General features: G+C 36.5%; 1 protein-coding gene and 2 long non-coding RNA genes across 3 annotated transcripts; all 3 read right to left on the bottom strand.

Annotated features, from left to right (window-relative positions):
- Positions 1 to 2,941: 2,941 nt before the first annotated feature.
- On the bottom strand, positions 2,942 to 5,229 carry LOC131303688 (uncharacterized). The gene is made up of 4 exons (XR_009192131.1): positions 5,081 to 5,229; positions 4,524 to 4,989; positions 4,221 to 4,331; positions 2,942 to 3,637 (listed from the first exon to the last, which is right to left on the bottom strand). It is a non-coding gene; the product is annotated as an uncharacterized LOC131303688 (long non-coding RNA).
- A 32-nt stretch (positions 5,230 to 5,261) lies between these two features.
- Positions 5,262 to 6,955, bottom strand: LOC131303923 (uncharacterized). Its single transcript, XM_058330985.1, has 4 exons — positions 6,569 to 6,955; positions 5,978 to 6,234; positions 5,620 to 5,863; positions 5,262 to 5,347 (listed from the first exon to the last, which is right to left on the bottom strand). The coding sequence occupies exons 2-4, from the start codon at positions 6,146 to 6,148 to the stop codon at positions 5,286 to 5,288; spliced, it is 477 nt and encodes a 158-aa protein (XP_058186968.1). The 5' UTR covers positions 6,149 to 6,234; positions 6,569 to 6,955; the 3' UTR covers positions 5,262 to 5,285.
- Positions 6,956 to 7,436: 481 nt separating this feature from the next.
- Positions 7,437 to 7,974, bottom strand: LOC131303921 (uncharacterized). Its single transcript, XR_009192260.1, has 2 exons — positions 7,919 to 7,974; positions 7,437 to 7,755 (listed from the first exon to the last, which is right to left on the bottom strand). It is a non-coding gene; the product is annotated as an uncharacterized LOC131303921 (long non-coding RNA).
- Positions 7,975 to 20,162: the final 12,188 nt, after the last annotated feature.

Below are 20,162 nucleotides of genomic sequence, written 5' to 3'. Positions count from 1 at the left end.
TCAGCCTATATTTGCCATGATCAAATGACTTTTGGGGCACTTTGGAACCTTCTATTCATTTGAACAACAATCTGCGGGCAAGGGGATGTTCCCCTTTCTCACACCTCTCCCATCACCCTTTCCCCTCTTATTTAATGAGAGGGAAGACTTAGAGTCCAAAGCAATCAGCCATTACTTGGTTGTTTGGACTCCTCCTACACCCTCCTTGCCCTGTATATACACCCCTCACACACTTCAAAAGGGTTACAACTTTGGCTATCACTTGAAATTATTGACAAACCCCCTAGTTCAAGTAATACACCACTTGTTCTCTACCAACACATAACCACCATTCAAACATCATCCAATCAATCCTTCAAACTCAAGCTCAACCACCTTTCAAACCTAGAAATCAAAAGGTATAAACACCTATTGTGTTATGTTCTGATCCCTAAGGGGGGCTGGCAAGGCCAAGACTAGTAATGAACACCAATTCTGGCCCTAAAACTAGCAAGGTTTCAAAAATCGTATTACAGGGGACCAGTGCGCGCCGGTGCATAGCTCGCGCGCACCATTTCACAGCTGCGCACACAGATCTTGCGTGGGGACTGGAATCCTGTTATTTTGTGCTTTTAATTGTATGTACATCACTGCAAGCATGTTAAAAACTAGACTATTATTTTTTCCATGTTAAAACTGCTAGTTGTCTTTCAATATTCATATCTATTTCAATAGAATACGCCTGGGGTCTTTCTGGTCATGTCCCAAAACCCAAGACATGCAAAACCAAACACTAGTAGGATGGCTCAAACTTGCGCGCGACAGTGATCTACCCGCGCGCGCTGGTTCATCTCTAACCAATGGCTGGCCTTTGTATGGGTAACTTGGCTTATGCCATTGTTTTTATCCCCACACTATTTATGGGGTGTTTATTCATTTGTTTGGCTTTCGAGCCCATTCAATTGTCTATAACTATATATTTAACTGCTATTTTAACTGCTAGGTTTATCTTAGGTGTGCACCGGTCCTTCTAGAGCTCAGAGGGTTGAAAATAGGAGATGTGGGCTTAAACCTATTTGCGCGCATGGGTTATGGATTGATGCGCGCAGGTTGGGTCAACATGCAGTGACTTGATCAGTGCATGCTAGTTTCACGGCATGTCGCTCCAAAATAGTGGCCTCCAATCTGTTTAAATTCCCACAGGAGTCTGCTTTTATCCTATTCTATCTGTTTCAATAAAGTGAGCATGTCATCTATCACATCTTACAAACATGTTATAGTTTTAATCCCTTTAAATTGTTCCCTTGCCTTAACTGGCTAAAATATGATTAATGAAATAGAATCCCAAATGTTTTACAAATGCCCGAGTAGAGACTTGTCAGCATGCAGTGACTTGATCAGTGCATGCTGGTTTCTTCCACGACATGTCGCTCCAAAATAGTGGCCTCCCATCTGTTTAAATTCCCACAGGAGTCTGCTTTTATCCTATTCTATCTGTTTCAATAAAGTGAGCATGTCATCTATCACATCTTGCAAACATGTTATAGTTTTAATCCCATTAAATTGTTCCCTTGCCTTAACTGGCTAAAAAATGATTAATGAAATAGAATCGCAAACATTTTACAAATGCCCGAGTAGAGACCGATCTTCGGATTGGGCGAGAGGGGTGCATTAAAAACTTTCTCCTCTCGTAACCTAGCTCTCAAATCTAAGATATTCTGGTGACGACGGACCAAAAACAAGCCTTTTTCAAATCAAAACACAGAGTAACGTTTCAAGTTTGGTTCCTTGGGTGGTAGACCTTTAAACCCAAGTGGCAACTCTGAATTGAGCGTTTCGTCATGCTCTTTTAAAAGAGGGCTCACCCATCTATCTCGCAATTTTTGGGGCGTGCGCCCACAAAATTCAGATCGAAAAACAAAATTGATTGCATGTTATGCCTTTTTGCAAAATGCGCATATAAATTGTGTTCATAGTGCAAAGAAGCGATACATTTATAACACAAAATTATGCGGTACCTTATTCACTTTGCTACGTAGGTCATTGATTTTAAAAGAATACTAGGTGATTAGCATGGGCTCGCACGAGGTATCTCATGCTTGGTATTGGTAGGAGGTGTTGCATGCATGTTTGGAGTATTGGCACTGTTACAGTAGAATTTGTTTTGGAAGCAGTCTTCATATATTTACAATACTTTGAAATCATAGGTAAGTTAATTACATGAAAGAGAGTTTAAGTAGAGTTTTAAGGCAAACGACATGAACCAAAAGATTTGCCTTTAGTTTTAGGAAAGCCTCAGAGCTAGAATAGTATAGATGGCTGCAAATCATGCACACCCGATTTGCTGCAACGTCTACTATTTTAAGAGATACGATAAAAGGTTTCATTTATAGAGCTATTCCTTTTTCTGCTTGTTCTTCAAAGGCTCAATAGCTCCATCTTCCTCCATGGTGTCATCATTTATTGGTGATTCTGCTATGCAGGCTACTTTTGTCTGACACTTCTTTGGGGTGTCTGGTCCTAGATTCTGGCTTGATGCTTCCCCAAGTGCTGAGTTGAAGACACTACAACAAATCGGGTTCTGCCGTCACAAAAAAATTGTCGGCAAAGGCATATTTGTGTCGACAAAGAGTTTCGCCGACGTAAGACCTTGCATCGGCACGTCATCAGTGTTGCCATGTCGGCAATAGTTTCTGCCACGCAAACTGCTTGTGTCGGCAAAAAGTAATGGATTTGGAAACACAAGTTGGCGTCAGCAAAAGTGCATTTAATCTAGAATAATATAGCACCTTTGGTGACAGACTTTGCGTCGGCAAAAGAATTTTAAATAAAGAGGATACAATTTTTATTAAATCTATTTTTTCCCTATAACCTGATATCATGCATTTATCCATTCATAATTATCAGTAACTTGTAAATACATTCATTCCAACCAAACTCATTTAGAAGTTCATCAAAATCAATAGATAGGTCATTCTAATACCTTAAATATATCCAATCCAAAAATCGATTATCCAAACATCTAGAATATTACAGCCAAAGGATTATCCCTTACTTATCCAAACATCCAAAATACAACCAAAAAATTACTCCACCTACCATGTATCCAAAAACTAGTTTACTCCACCTGCCATGTCTCCACAAATTTACTCCACCAGCCTTGTATCGAAAAACTAATCTAGATGTCTATGCATCCAAACATTTTCAACAGTAATAACCAACCATAGTTGCATCAAACGAAATATCCAAAAACCATTCAAAACATCTAAAATCGGCACGTTCAACCTCCATTTAAGTCAAAATTCCATCTTCTTGTCCAATCGAAGTGTCTTCTCCATTTTCATTACTTGAAATCAACCCCAGAATGGTAGCTGGATCAACTCCATTCTTCATAGCCACGAAGAGCATCATGGTTTCAAATTTTTTAGCATAATCAGCTAGGAGTTTTGCTTGATCAGCCACGACTTCTTTAAGAGTAACTACCTCTGAATTTGGGACTACTTGAGACTGTGTTGCATATGTGCCCTTTCGAATTCCATAAATATCCCTTTAAGTAGCTTGATCTCTCCCCAAGCACATCAATGGAAACTTGTACCTCAGATTGTGGATTTGTGACACCGAGTTGTGACTACTCGGCTATCTTTTTAGCAATCTCAGCCTACACCAAGTTGAATTAGTTAGCATATTACATGTATATGTAGAAATTTACATTTGGCAATCTGTTTATGATCGGTAGTCTACCAACAAAGAAAATATGTTTGAAGCAAAATCAAGACCATATCATGAATTCTTATGCTGATCTTCAAAGGTTTGACAGTAAGCATATCAAGATATATCATTTTCAGTAATTTTGCTTATGCAGCAAACAAAGTAGTACAAATTTTTTGGCAATTCACCGATCATTTGTCAACTACTCCCTAAATATAAACATATACCCACGATCATATAAACGTTGCTCTTAGTTTGAAATAATGCAAATTGCCAAGTGAGTTAACAAGAATTAACCCTGCAGTAGCACTATTTTCTAAGAACACGTAAGGTCTGTTATTAGCTGTTCACTTAGGCCATTATCGGCATATATAAGAACCTGCATTTGCAATCAAATAAAGGGGAAGATAACTTAAATCAAGTATCGATGACGTAGCCTTGTTTATTCGCACTTAAATCATTTGCAAACAGAGCAGATAAGGAACACAATAAACTGAGCAGATGTAGTAGAATTTAGTAAAGTTCATACGTACATGAACTTCCTAAGCCTTGTCATTTATCCATACTTCCTCTCCATGTCGATGATGTATGTGTGTGTCCTTGAACCTCTCTGGAAAAGACTGCTCTCTATTTTCTTTTTTTACCTATTATTTAATTTGTATTTCGCCTTAACATTAGAATAAGCAAGTTTATAATTTAAAAAAAAAACTCTGGAAAAGACTGCTCTGTATTTTCTTTTTTTACCTATTATTTAATTTGCATTTCGCCTTAACATTAGAATAAGCAAGTTTATAATTTAAAAAAAAAAAAAAAGATAACTACAAAGTCCTAGTTACAAACTTGGATGCTCATGCTACAAATGATTGGGAGCCGCTAGTATGGTTATATTTCAATGATTTTCATGCATTTTTCCCTCTCTTAGACTTCTTCTGCGAAAAACCATAAAACAAACTTGTCGAGTACTTCCCAACCAAAGAACAAGCCAATAGGATCTTACATGTTTTGTTGCTTCCACATCTTTCTACTAATTTATGCATCTATAGTAATGTCTATTATATACTAAAAAAGGACAAAGATTGCCTTAAAAGCTTTTTTCCGCCATACTTTCTTAATCATGAATTTTCAGTCCTCTGGATTACAGAGATATAATGGATGGTTTTGGGGGTCAGACACCTCCTTCTTGATCACTTTGTAGTGATCGTGTAACCTGCACTTTTAGACTCTGTACAAAGCTTGGCATTTAACGTCGATGACGTGCCTAAGAACCATATCGTTCTTATAGTCACCGATTCAAAATGTTTGCTGTAAGGAAACGACCAAGTTTAATATAAGTTGGTAGGTGAGTGAATTAAATGGATAATGTGTTAAAAGAGTACCAAAAAAGGCAAATTACCCCAACACGCAGAATAATGAATTCTTTGATCCCAAAATCAATATCTACCGACCCAATGTCTCGAACTGGAGCATGAGATCGAATACTCTCCTCTGCAGCATAAGCCACGGAAGATGCATAATCTCCAACGATTGCCATTGCTTCGTGATCTATTTCAATGGGAATGGGATGATGAGTACCCGGATGACCAAGCTTTTTCCTTTTCTTATCCACATTTATCCCTTGTAGGACCTCGTACATGCTTCTTACTTGGGATTAAGGTGGACCCTATTAAAGAACATAATGCAACTTTAACTGAGTTTTAAAAAAAGAGTTCCCACATACACAGACAAAATTACAACTTGTAAATCAAATTTACGGCAAGTCAAGATCATATAGTAGAGTTTCAGCATCTATATGTGAAGTGTCAACGCTAAAATAAACTCCATCATTTTCAAATTGCATGCATATGAGAGAGGGAATAAAATAGACGGACACAATTTCAGCTTATAAGTACTCAGTTTCACAAATAAAAATTGACATGATATATAATTTCTCACTCGTGCTGCCTCTGACATTAGGCAGGCTAGAATGCTGGTTGGTCTCATTGGTAGGTGAGGTGGGGAGCTCAGAAGGTTGGGCAACCATCACAGACATGCCTTCAGCATGATTAACTGTAGGTTCAGTTGCCAGAGATGAGGTCGTTCCATTGGGGCTGCCACCCTCTTTTTGAATTCTTTGTGATTTTCTCAAAGCTTGAGTAGTTGAAGTGCCTCTTTTTTTTCTTGGACCCATAACTTTTGCCTAAAATTTAGAAACAAAAGAATTAAAATGGATTGCAACTATAATACAATATATGCATTCCCAAAACAAGTAAAAAAGATTGCAACTATAAGAGTAATCATATGCAAATATCACCTTTTTAGCTTGAGACCTAGAAGACACATCATTGTCACTGCAGGAACTTAGAATTTCTCCACCTTCAGGTGGTATATAATCAAGATTAGCGCCATGGCCCACCTTGTTGTTCCCCTCTTTAGTGCTTTTACCACTTGCTTTCGGTTTTGAACCAAACAATGACATTGCCATGCTCTTCAACCTAGCAGGATCTATCTCAACAGCCTCTAATTCTTTTCAGTTATGTTTAATAGTTTCTTGCCTTTCCTTTTCAATTTCTGTCAGCATATAGAAATCCAATAACTAATGTTAGAATCTAGAAATTCATCAACAAGATACCATCACTTCTATTAGAAAAATGTCAAAATTCACTAACTACTGTTATATTTAGCAATTCACTAACAAGATAACACCATCTCTATCAAAAAAATAGATTAAGTAAATGCAGATAATGCATACCACATTCCAAAAAGAGAGAATCCAAAAGCGTATTTTTACATTCCGAAAGAAACTTTTTCTAACACAAAGGTCGCCTCTACTTCAATAAAAGATAGAACTCAAAACACAAAAGGGGAAAATACATGAAGAGAGCAATCAGCAATAACATGGTACCTTCTTCACAAAAGATTGGCCAAAGTTGTTTACTAGTTTTCTTCAATTTCAGCCAATGTGCAAGGAAAAATCACTTATAAATACTACGTTGAAGAAAATCTACCATAAGTACTTGATTGAAAGTTGCATCATTCCAGCTCTTACTAATTGGATTTCACTAGATATAACAAAGGTATGCACGGAGAGCTATTACTAAAATAGAAGAATGGGTACAAAATATGTGTGATTTGCATATATTAGTATTCCCAAGCTTAGAGTTAAAAACCCCCTTTTGACCCATTCATATTCTGGATATCAGTACCAATACCACACTACCATACATCCTAACATTATTAGCATTTTAAAAAACTGCAGCAGCAGCCAACCCAACCCACATATGCCACACCATGCCCCATCATTATTGTTCCCTAATAGTAGTAAAATGACCAACACGGAACCCCATAATATGTACAGCCCCCGGCCCATACACAATCAGTAACAATATTTCATCGCATTTATATTGTAAAATAAACACACTACACTACAAGGATTCTTAGGAGACTTCCAATACTCATAATCAGAACAATGCAAAGAACGCGATCTATCCAAAAGACTCAATGCAATTTCATAGGCTCAAAATAGCAAAATCAGTACCAAAATCATATCATTATGGCCAAGTTTTCAAAATCTTCAACAGTCTAAAATAGTTTGCATGTTCTAGACAGAAACAACATACCATAAACCTTAAATCAGACAAAAACAGAAACTTAGGGTTTCAAAATTAGGCTAGTTCAAAAAATAATAATAATATAACATTCGAAAAATAATCTAAATTAGAGAAACCTAGGGTTTGAAAAAGATAAGGAATACTATTAGTTGATAAAGGGGGTCTTCCTTTTTTGGTAAATTGTGAAGATTTATAAAGCTCAAACAAGGATTACGACGGGCCTTAGCCAAAACAAGGAGAAAACACAACCTATCAGCACAAAGCTATACACAAAGGGGTCTTCTCTGCGTAGAGAGAATCAGGAGAGAGAGAGAGAGAGAGTACTAAAGTTCCTGTCAAAGGTCTGAATCTAATTCAACGCACTAGACCCATGCATGGCGACAAAAGGCCAATGAATCCAACCCGTCCTGTCAGCTCCTAGTCAAGTGGCGCACCGACGACCACACGCCGCCATGCAAAGCCCCAACATTTTGCCCCAATTCTTCGTCGAAAAAGTAAATTGAAAATTGAAAAATAGATGATCTTCATAGAGAGAATCAAGAAGAAGAATCGATAAATAGATGATCTTCGTAGAGAGAAATAAGAAGGAGAGAGAAAGAGAGAGAGAGAGAGAGAGAGAGAGAGAGAGAGGGAGGGAGAGAGACCTGGTAACGAGAGCTCGAGACCAAGTGGTTGCATCGTCTGTAACGTTAGAGTGAATTATGAAAGAGAAAGGATAAGAAGCGTTCCCCTTTATCTTTCTTTTTTATCCGAAATAAAATAAAAAAATAATTATCATCCATTGTTACTACGTTGTTTTGGAGCCAAAAAGTAAAAAAATGTAGCATGAAACATAGCGCCAAGCAGATTTGGGATTTCAATTATTTTGGAGAATTAGCGCCAAAATAATTAAGCACCCTCATATCATGCAGTACAGACAAATTCTAAACTTAATCAGCCAATTACATTTTAATAATGGTCGATCTGAACCATTAGAATTTCGCGTCTTATTGATTCCATCATTTTCACCAAAATTGAGGATCATCGAATATCAGCGACTGCCTGATCGAACAACATTTGGTGCATCCCGAGGCATTACACAACTAGATTGCAATACTCGACCCCCACATGAGTCTTTTTTTTTCTTCGAGGATCATCGAATATCAGCGACTTTCTGATCGAACAACATTCATACAAATAACGAAATTAATCGGGTATCGCCACACACTTTGATCAGACAGAAAAACTCATTATGTTAATCAAATTGTGTCTTGATAAAGAAGCTTTTTAAACCCGATTGAGACAAATTTTTACGAGAATGATATAAACAACACGAAAAACAAAATCAATGGTCTGGATCGTTGTAATTATGTCGCCGTCAAATGACTACCGTACGTTCAAGTACAATATAAGATTTAGTACGTTAACAATTACATTGAATGTATAGAATTTAAAGGTCATTACCAACTCAATTTTTATAGCGGCCGATTTGAACCGTTAGCATTTCACATCTCACTGATTTCATCGTTGTCACCAAAATTTAAGATCATCGGATATCAGCAACCGCCTAATCGGATAACATTTCATTCATCCTGAGGCATTAAAGTATTAGATTGCAAGACCTGACCCATACTAGAGTCTTTATTTTGCAATTTGAACTGTCTATGTTTTACATATTATGGAGTTTATCAATCTTACCAAGAATGAAGTTGATCGGGTATCGCTACACATTTGATCGGACAATAACTATCATCCTAAAATCAAATTGCGTACCAATGCAAGGAGCTTTCTAAACTCGATTGAGTCAAATTTTTACGATAATGATTTAATCAATAAGCACAACAAAATCAACGGTCTCCATTGTTAAAATAGTTTTGTCTTATTAAGATCCGTTAAATAATCGTATCGAAGATTATTAAAAATTGTATGACATCTAATAAAATTAGATATTGTGAAGACTTTTGGCGACGCAGTAATGCTGTCGCTAAACATTTTCGCTTAGCGCCAAATGAAAGGTTAAGCGCGGGAAACATCCCGCCAATAAAGACTTTTGCCGACATCAAAATGTGTCACCGAATTTGCCCTTCAGCGACACAACTTGCATCGCCGAATGTAAAGACTTTTGCCAATATCAAAGTTTGTCACCGATACATACCCAACGACGACGCACTTTTTGTTGTGTCACCAATCCTTATCGCCGAATGTGAAAACTATTGGCGACATCAAAGTGTGTCGCCAATATATACCCAACGGCAACGTATTTGTTGTTTTGTTGCCAATCCTTGTCGCCAAAAGGCAGATTTGTTGTAGTGAGATAGAATGCACACTAAATACACATTGGTTAATTGCTCCATAGGTGTACATGGATGCCCTTAGCATGATAGCACATTTTTGGAGGGTCGATAGCTTCTGGATTATTTAAACAAATAGATTACCCTGTGTGGTGTTTTTATGTTAGTTGTTTGTACTATATTAATTCAAGCATGCTCGTGTAATTAAGGGAAAGTTATTATATAATATACATCGGTTGTATTGTTGATCATTTATGTTGCAGTGATGTTGTAAAGCTCTTTTGCTTTTTCTGAAAATATAATTGCAGGGATGAATCCAGTTGCATCTGTGATTTCCACATTAAATTTGATCATGGGATAGAAAAGTTAACGCGAGCATCATTTGCTAAGTATTTTCTATGAATGTGTATTGCATGGGCATGATAAATTTGTGAAAGGTAAAATTGCATAGCATTTGTAGAGCATAATGGGGAGTAGCAGAAAGTTTTTTCATGCATTTGTCGGACAATAGTATTACAAAAATGTGGAAGACATGGCAACAAGTGAATTGGTGCAATTGGTTATGTTTCTTACCTGGGCAATGGCAAGACTTTTTGTCACAATAGTTACACCAAAAGCTGCCATCACCATATGCATAAGTGGCTCTATTGCAGTTTAAGCAAGACAAGTAGTAAAAATTTTGGTTGAAGTCAACTACTTTGATGGTGCCTTGTACGCTTGGATATTCAAGCTAGTATGAGTAGTGCATGAAGACAAACAATCAGACTATAGCTATGTTTAAGAATGGATGTGGTGGCATATTGTAGCAAATGTGAATTATGCTATTGTTAGAAGCCAATTACCTCGGTAACTGATGTTGATAAGTCAACAATTGCAAAGATGTCATCAGCAGTTGGTTTTTTGTGAAGAGCTCTTTGCAGATTTGTTGGTGTCGGTGGTGGAAGATTGCTGATTTTTTTTAGTGTTTGCCATGCACCTTGAGGGGTTTGGAGAAATAGCAAAATAAGTAGGAAGATAATTTTATTGAATTTATTTTGTTTGAATATATAAAGTTCTCACCATTTACGAAGTTCTATTGCTTCTGGAAAGGATGGATTGAATATGAAAGCAAATGAACCGCGTGTTGCTAAGCTTCCACTTGTGTTTTGTGGTTGGATTTTAACTGTCAAAGTGCAAAACTAAGCATAAAATATAAATAATTGGTAGTTTTGTCAAAAAGGGAACACTACTAAATAAAATAACCTCTTTGTATTCATATTGTAATGCCCTGATTCTTGGGAACGTTAATTTAATAAATTTCCCAATATTTATTAAATAAAAAGAAACATAAAGTCGTTAGAAGCAAAATTATCCTTAAATTCGTGTTACACTTGTTTAAATAAATAAGGGAGGGGTACTAAGGTAACTTTCACTCTTCTGGACGACAGTCTTCTTCTGCATTATTCTGCTCAGCACCAAACTCTTCCAAATTATAAAATCCTATCTGTTCGTCTCTAAACTCTGGCATAAGATGTCAAGGTCACAAAAGTAACACCGTGAGCAATTAAGCCCAATAGCTAACTCCTACCCCTATGTCCCATACACTAACAAAAATAACATATAACAATTTATCATTCAAAAAAAAATTTAGCATCACAAAAAAATAATCAAATGTGTCGGTGTCTTTCAGAGTTATCGCAGCGTATCGTAAACAGTGTTATCATTTTTGAAATATCGATTCCACTTTCCATTTTATTCTCTCGAGCACTGGTTCCGCTGACCATCTTTCAGGACCTACCGGGCTCCCAGGCTAGGTTCAGATTTTGCCACCCAAAAGCACTGATTCCGCTAACCATCTTTCAGATTCCATCGGGCTCTCAGGCTCACACACGCACACTTGAGCCATGATTCCGCTAACCATCTTTCAGATTCCATCGGGTTCTCATGCTCACACACACGCACACCTGAGCCATGATTCCGATAACCATTCTTTCAAATTCCATCAGGTTCTCATGCTCACACACGCACACCTGAGCCATGATTCCGCTAACCATTCTTTCAGATTCCATCGGGTTCTCATGCTCACACAATTATCAATCCTTTTACATTTCATTTTCCCATTTATTTTCGTATCCCATTTCTCGTTTCTCGTGTTTCGTACATATGCATCATTTTGCGCGTTCACATTATTCTTTCAAAACTTGCTACAATCGTGCGATAATAATAAGTCACTAATTTCATGCATCTCTATGTTCGACAACATTGAAAATTATAACATCACAACTTATCAACAAACATGCAGTTAATTAAGCATTACAACGATAAAATCAACTTTTCAATTAAAACAATTCAATTATGTGATATCCTAAAAATAATATATAAATAGTTAAATATATAGCACGTCAACATTATACTTAGGTGAGCAGATAGGAGGTTTCTGTCGTTCTTCTTGGCGGTAGAGCAGCTACGAAGTACGTCGAGTGAAAATGCAGGTGGAGTAACGTCGTTTCGGCTTGACTGAAGAATAAAAAGAAAGTAGTTTTCTTTTCCGGAAGCACAATATTTTTAGGAATTTTGAAAATCAGGATCAAGAGTGATTTTGAGTGGTGTAGGAAAGGCAGCAAGGTGGTGGTGGAATTGAACTAATTTCCTTCTCTCTCTCTCTCTCTCTCTCTCTCTCTCTCTCTCTCTCTCTCTCTCTCTCTCTCTCTCTCTCTCTTTTGCTTTCCAAACTCATATGAATAAAGCATGAGAGAATTGGAGAATTGGTAGTGTGTGTGTGTGCGCGCTTGTGAATGTATTTGTGGGGTGTGAAAGGGAGAGGAGGAACCTATTTATAGTAGTAGTAAGAAGATTCTAGATTATCTAAAGAATCAAATCAAATCTAATAATAGTCAAATCAAATCTTTTATAATCATAACCATATCTTATAAAATCTAATAATATCTTAATCAAATCTAAGAAAATCCAACTATATCTAATAAAATCTTATATAATCTAACAATATCTTAAAAACTCTATATAATATCCAATAAAATCCAATAAAATCTTATCCTAATCATATCAAATCAAATCAAATCCAATCTTATCCTAATCATATCTAATAAAATCTAATCTTATCTTATCCTAGATTGTTAGGATCATGAACTCAAGGAACGCCCCGCTATTTTCTAAGAACAAACTCCAAAATACATTTTATTTCAAACACTTCTAGGCCCTATTTTCTCCATAGATAAATTACATCACCACAATAATCTTAAGCCGCCTTCTAAATAATCTTCTACATGCTCCAAAATTATCAACTCTTTCAAGACCTCTTCAAATTAATCCTTATATGCTCCGATTCAATTTCCACTAATCTAGCTCCACTCCTGAAAAAGAAATTATTCGGAGAGTATACGATATGCTTCTTACTTCCGGAATCCTTTCTTCACTGTCAATTTCGTACTCATTTTGATTATCTCGTGATATTTGTTCACTCCTGTGGAATATTGTTGAAAAGTGGAATAATTGGTATCGAATATGATGTTGTTGGCTAAGTACTATAGAATTGTTTAGTACAGGGATCAAGTGAACTCATGCACCAATAGCCTATCCAATAGCCAGAATGGGTCGAGGATGACTTGATGGTCGATTATCGTTTATTGATTCCACTTATGAGCTTTGTTATTCTGTTGTATCGTATACTTCCCGGATAATTTCTTTTTCATGAGTGGAGCCGGATTAGTGGAAATTGAATCGAAGCATAAAAGGATTAATTTGAAGAGATCTTGGAAGAGTTGATAATTTTAGAGCATGTAGAAGATTATTTAGAAGGCAGCTTAAGATTATTGTGGTGATGTTATTTATCTTTGGAGAAAATAGGGCCTAGAAATGTTTGAAATAAAATGTATTTTGGAGTTTGTTTTTAGAAAATAGCGAGGCGTTCCTTGAGTTCATGATCCTAACAATCTAGGATAAGATAAGATTAGATTGGATTTGATTTGATATGATTAGGATAAGATTTTATTGGATTTTATTGGATATTATATAGAGTTTTTAAGATATTGTTAGATTATATAAGATTTTATTAGATATAGTTGGATTTTCTTAGATTTGATTTAGATATTATTAGATTTTATAAGATATGGTTATGATTATAAAAGATTTGATTTGAATATTATTAGATTTGATTTGATTCTTTAGATAATCTAGAATCTTCTTACTACTACTATAAATAGGTTCCTCCTCTCCCTTTCACACCCCACAAACACATTCACAAGCACACACACACACTACCAATTCTTCAATTCTCTCATGCTTTATTCATATGAGTTTGGAAAGCAAAAGAAAGATAGGTTTCGGCTAGAAAAGAGAGAGAGAGAGAGAGAGAGAGAGAGAGAGAGAGAGAGAGAGAGAAGGAAATTAGTTCAATTCCACCGCCACCTTGCCGCCTTTCCTACACCACTCAAAATCACTCTTGATCCCGATTTTCAAAATTTCAAAAATATTGTGCTTCCGGAAAAGAAAACTACTTTCTTTTTATTCTTCAGTCAAGCCAAAATGACGTTACTCCACCTGCATTTTCACTCGACGTACTTCGTAGCTGCTCTACCGCCAAGAAGAACGGTAGAAATCTCCTATCTGCTCACTTAAGTATAATGTTGACGTGCTATATGTTTAACTATTTATATATTATTTTTAGGATATCACATAATTGAATTGTTTTAATTGAAAAGTTGATTTTATCGTTGTAATGCTTAATTAACTGCATGTTTGTTGATAAGTTGTAATGTTATAATTTTCAATGTTGTCGAACATAGAGATGCATAAAATTAGTGACTTATTATTATCGCACGATTGTAGCAAGTTTTGAAAGAATAATGTGAACGCGCGAAATGATGCATATGTACGAAACATGAGAAACGAGAAATGGGATACGAAAATAAATGGGAAAATGAAATGTAAAAGGATTGATAATTGTGTGAGCATGAGAACCCGATGGAATTTGAAAGAATGGTTAGCAGAATCATGGCTCAGGTGTGCGTGTGTGAGCATGAGAACCCGATGGAATCTGAAAGAATGGTTATCGAAATCATGGCTCAGGTGTGCGTGTGTGAGCATGAGAACCCGATGGAATCTGAAAGAATGGTTAGCGGAATCATGGCTCGGATGTGCGTGTGTGAGCATGAGAACCCGATGGAATCTAAAAGATGGTTAGCAGAATCATGGCTCAAGTGTGCACGTGTGAGCCTGAGAGCCCGATGGAATCTGAAAGATGGTTAGCGGAATAAGTATTTTTGGGTGGCAAAATCTGAACTTAGGCTGGGAGCCCGGTAGGTCCTGAAAGATGGTCAGCGGAACCAATGCTCGAGAGAATAAAATGGAAAGTGGAATCGATATTTCAGAAATGATAACACGGTTTACGATATGCTGCGATAACTCTGAAAGACACCGACACATTTGATTATTTTTTTGTGATGCTAAATTTTTTTTTGAATGATAAATTGTTATATGTTATTTTTGTTAGTGTATGGGACATAGGGGTAGGAGTTAGCCATTGGGCTTAATTGCTCACGGTGTTACTTTTGTGACCCTGACATCTTATGCCAGAGTTTAGAGACGAATAGAGAGGATTTTATAATTTGGAAGAGTTTGGTGCTGAGCAGAATAATGCAGAAGAAGACGGTCGTCCAGAAGAGTGAAAGTTACCTTAGTACCCCTCCCTTATTTATTTAAACAAGTGTAACACAAATTTGAGGATAATTTTGCTTGTAACGACTTTATGTTTCTTTTTATTTAATAAATATTGGGAAATTTATTAAATTAACGTTCCCAAGAATCGGGGCGTTACACATATGGACAAGGTGATATTTTTCAAAAGATGAAATGGATAAAAAAATTGGCATCTAGGATATTAGCTTGAGCTGGAAGTATGTGATTGAAAAATGTAAAACGAGAGAAACTGGCGATCTAGGTTGTTAAATAAGTAATTACTTGAAATGACATACTTAAATGAAAGCCAAAAAAGTGGTTGGAGCACAAAGATGACTGAATTTATCGCAGTATGTTGATAGCTTCAAGCGCATAGCTATTGCAACAGGAAATGGGCCTTGCATTTTGCGGAATTCTTTAGCTTCATATTCACTAAATTGATCTCATAGGGAAATTATAGTCGGTACCATGATGTTTCAATTTGTTTAGAATTATGTTAACCCAATGTTGATAATGAATGCATAAAATAGGTGTTGTTTCGTGAGTTTTACCTTGTATCTATGACTCGCAGATCAACTACGTATGAGGACTTTAGCTTCCTCCGTGGACCAACGTGCAACACAACGAACAAGACATCTGCGTATACATTGGATCAGTCATACTTTAGCAGGTGTGTTTTAGCAAGTTTTGTGTAATAACCATAGACATTACCTATTTTCACATTAGTCCCTTGAACAACATGTACATCACTCAGCGGAGTGAAATTGAACTGAAGTGATCTTTGGGAAAAGCCATCAATCTTAATTTTTTCAACAGGTGATTTTGCACGGATGACCAACAGTGCATTTTGTTCAAGAAATGAAATTGTTCCTTGATTTTTGTTACAATTGCATTGGTTATAGCATATGTATGGTAGAATTCCAATGTTCTGGCAAGGATCACGATGTTGTCCCCATAAATCATGCTTTGCATATTGTTTCCCTGCAAGTTATTTTATTCTGTCACACCCTCGATTTTTAACATAAATATAAAGGGATTTCATAAATAAAACCTCACGTTAATCTGTACAATACCCCAAAATAGTTCGACATATCCATTTCCACAATTACACTCTGTCCTCCATTAATTTACAAAAGTTTGCACCTTGGCTGCGAGGCTCAAATCAACATACATACTGAATATCAAAGAGAGTTAAGAACTTACAATATTCCCAAATCAAAGATTTACAAATAGAGTTACAAATGCATCTTTCAAAAATAATCTACAAAGATGACTTGGTAACTCCTCTATGTTAGCTTTCAAAACAATATCCACATCCAAGCACTCCAAACATGAAGCTACTGCCCTGGGTTAGTACCTTAAAAATAATGTAAGGTTTGAGCTACACTAGCACAGTAGAAAGCTCTAATCTAACAATGTATGCATATAAAATGTAGGGATGATCACATAATGATCAATGATATAGGAATTTGAAGAATGGATGGTAACAATGACCAATAACTCGACACTCCAATTTCCAAACCCACCGAATACTTGATGAGAAGCCTTTAAAAGTACTATGTGTCCAAACATGTCTCATACATGTGTCTTGAGCCGTAGCTCCTGTCGGGCTAGTTAAAGGACCCCGATGTCCTCTGTCAGGCACCTTACCCATAAGGTGGTCCTAAAGTATCTGCTTCGTTCTCCAAGATAATGTGGAATAATACCCCAAGCGTAGGGCTTAACACGTCGGTTGAAGCATAATAAACCGGAAATCCGGGATCGTACCCAAGGGAATAATTATATGGCTTGGTCGGATTTGTAGATGCAGGTAAGGGCTTTCGGCTTTTAGACAGCCAACTTTGTTTTACTTTAAACGATGGAAATAAAAGGCTAAATTAAAAATGAATTAACTAGAGAAAAGATAGGCTAGGTCTAGGAATTATTAACACTCAAGACTCGAGCTAAATCACACTCTTCACCCAATTACACAATTTAAGATACTTGATTAAAGTTCTCAAATCGGAAGATAAAATGATTTGAGAACCAAGCTAGCTCTAGAATTCATTTGGCAAATACCTCGAGCGACAGAGCTCTAAGCATCATGTGTGGTGGGTAGGCGATGCTCCCACCTACACATGATCAAAGAGGTTAACACCTCGGTAATTTGACAAACAAACCCGAACCCCACATCAATTTTCAAATCAAAGATTAAAGCTTTATTGGGTGCAAAATGCAATTTTCACCCGAGCCATGAGGTGCTAATCACCCCATGACCTAACCCTTGAAACTACTCACTCATATCTAGAGAGAAAAGAGCAAGCAAAAATCTACTTAACATAATTGAAATAACAAGACTAGAAGAAAATTAGAGATTAAGATAGATCGGGAGTAAAGAAACAACTTTAATTAAAGCAACAATATCAAAAACTAACAACTAAAGGCAGAAATTAAAGTATTTAAAAGTGAAAATGAAGAACACTCAAGAACAATTTGAATTGCAATGAAATCTAATCTAGATCTAGAAAATGTACTACTTGAATCTATTCTACTTCGTTCCTTTTACAAAAATGACATAAGCTTTTATATCTTGAAAATCCGCGCCTGGAATATTCCCAAGATGCTCAAAAAATCCACCTCTAAGCCCCTCGGCATCGATGGCAACGGCCTTAGAGTGCTCTGCTAACATGCTCGACATCGATGGACCATAGAACCTTACATCGATGTCGAGGCCCATAGCTCTGATCCTCTTAAGTGCTTCGGCATCGATGGACCTCCTCCCTTGACATCGATGCCGAGCTCAATAGCTCGATGCTTGGCCGTTATCCTCTGCCTTGGCTGCCTGCCTCTTGCTCGGGCAATTCTGCTTCTGCTCGGGCAACTTCCACAGCACCAAACAGCTTTCACAACATCTTATTTTCATTCTAAACTTAAGTAAAGATTGCATTTTAAACATTTCTTTTACCTTTTCTTTACTTTAATTTATTTAATGAAAATAAGGAAGTGCCCCCCATTTGGAAACAATGGCATTACCAGAATTTTGAGATTCCAATCCAATCAAAATGTTGACCCCCAGCTTTTAGTGTAAAACAGAAAACAGAACACTTTTCTATCGAATAAATGGCTCAAAACATGACCTTAATCTTTGAATAAAACCTTACAATTTTGAAGTTGCTCTTAGAAAAATTCAAGGATCAATTACCGCCATTTTTTATCTCGAAAATCGATATTTTTTCGAAAAGTGATTTTTTCATACTTAGACAGATTTTCAGGGGCCAACAAGGTCTTCATTGGTTCCTCGAGTACTTGGACGCACTCGGGCCATGGATGATGTCAAAATATGCCTTATTCACATGATTTACCTGAAAGCACTAAAAACATTCCTTATGAGTAAACGCAATTAAGAAGCAACTAATTAAGCGATGAAATTAACTAAAACTAGATACTAGCGCACCCTGCATTGCATTAACGAGTGCTTATCAGTATCCAATACGAGCATATAGCTCCTGCCGGGCCAATTAAAGGACCTCAATGTCCTCTGTTAGGCACTCACCCGTCAATGAGTCCTGAATGTTTTCGTCACGTTCGTAAAGATCCAAAATCATGTATTCGTCATATTCGTATACCATTCAAATCCAACTTTGATATATAAAATGATTTTCGTGATATTATGTCCAAATGAGCATTTAAGTCATGGATACATTCAACAAAGTCATTAAAATATGAGTAACTAAGTTAAGAGTCATTTGGGAGGTGTTTGGATAGGTTGGAAGTGATTGAAAACCAAAATGAAGCAAAACAGTGAAAATTGGAGATAAGCAACAGATATCGATACCTAGGAAAATGGTATCAATATCATTCCAAAAGTATTCCAGACGCAAGGGTATCGATAACAAGGAGAAATAGTATCGATAACAAGTGATTTTCTGGGTTATGGAACACAAAGGTATCGATAATAATACAAATGGTATCGATAATAATTCACTTCGAGCAGGTTTTCTACAGATTTTCATGGGTTCAACAACAACAACAACCACAACAATATCAACAACAACCAACGGCACGAATCAAGGCAAAGAAAACAAGTCATAAATATATATTAAAAGTTAGAACTCCCTACTTCAAAGATTGAAGAACAAACTCAAAGATTTTCTAAGCTCTAACCCCAAATCTTGAAACCGGATGGAATACGCCTCCACCGAGCTCAAACCAGCAAAATACGGGGCCACAATACGCGAAGGAATGAAGGTTTGAAAGCGGATTTAAGTGGGTTTTGAGGTGGTTTGGGTGAAATTGTGAGATAAAGAAAGAAAGAGACGTTCGAGAGAGGGAGAGAATGGGAGTGTAGGAATGAGGGGTGTGAGTGTGTTTCTCACACTCCTCCCTTATATACTCACACAAATGCGTATTCCCCATTCACCCAAATCTTTCAAACTCTTATACATTGAACCCCTCAAACAATTATCCAATAACATTCGCAATTATCATTTACGAAACAATATAACTTTATTAAACGAAAATACGGATCTTTACATATTCGATCAATTTTAATTTTTTTTAAGCGGAGATTCTTGGGAAAACTAAAGGTTTTCTGCACATATGGTAATTTGCATTACCTATGCGTCTTGCAAGAGCAGTCGTTGATAGCTTGATGATGAGCTGCTCATTGACTTTGGCAAGCCTTTTTTTTTTTTTTATCATAACGTGCACTGTGAAGTTCTTGGTTTGAGGACCAACTTGATCAAGTGTCAAAATATTCGGAGGCATTGTTCCTGCAAAATAATAGTAATATAAGCTTGAACTGGTATTGAATATTGAATAGTTATTTGATAGGAATATATTTGAAAGCATACATAATTACCTATTGTGCAAAAATGCTTATTTATATACAAGATGCTAACTATTTTTAACTATCTAACTGTGCTATTATGTATATTGAGCCTTGGCTAGAAGTTCTTTGTATACA

Source organism: Rhododendron vialii, chromosome 10a (assembly GCF_030253575.1).
Source record: "Rhododendron vialii isolate Sample 1 chromosome 10a, ASM3025357v1".
Taxonomy (NCBI): domain Eukaryota; kingdom Viridiplantae; phylum Streptophyta; class Magnoliopsida; order Ericales; family Ericaceae; genus Rhododendron; species Rhododendron vialii.
The sequence above is the reverse complement of the archived record's forward strand: the minus strand, read 5'-3'. Positions and strand labels throughout refer to the sequence as shown.

Coding starts and splice junctions, on each gene's coding strand:
- LOC131303923 (XM_058330985.1), bottom strand. CDS start 6,148: ATGGCAATGTCATTGTTTGGTTCAAAACCGAAAGCAAGTGGTAAAAGC. Junction 5,864..5,977: donor CTAGGTCTCAAGCTAAAAAG/GTGATATTTGCA, acceptor TCTAAATTTTAG/GCAAAAGTTATGGGTCCAAG. Junction 5,348..5,619: donor TAATGTCAGAGGCAGCACGA/GTGAGAAATTAT, acceptor GTTCTTTAATAG/GGTCCACCTTAATCCCAAGT.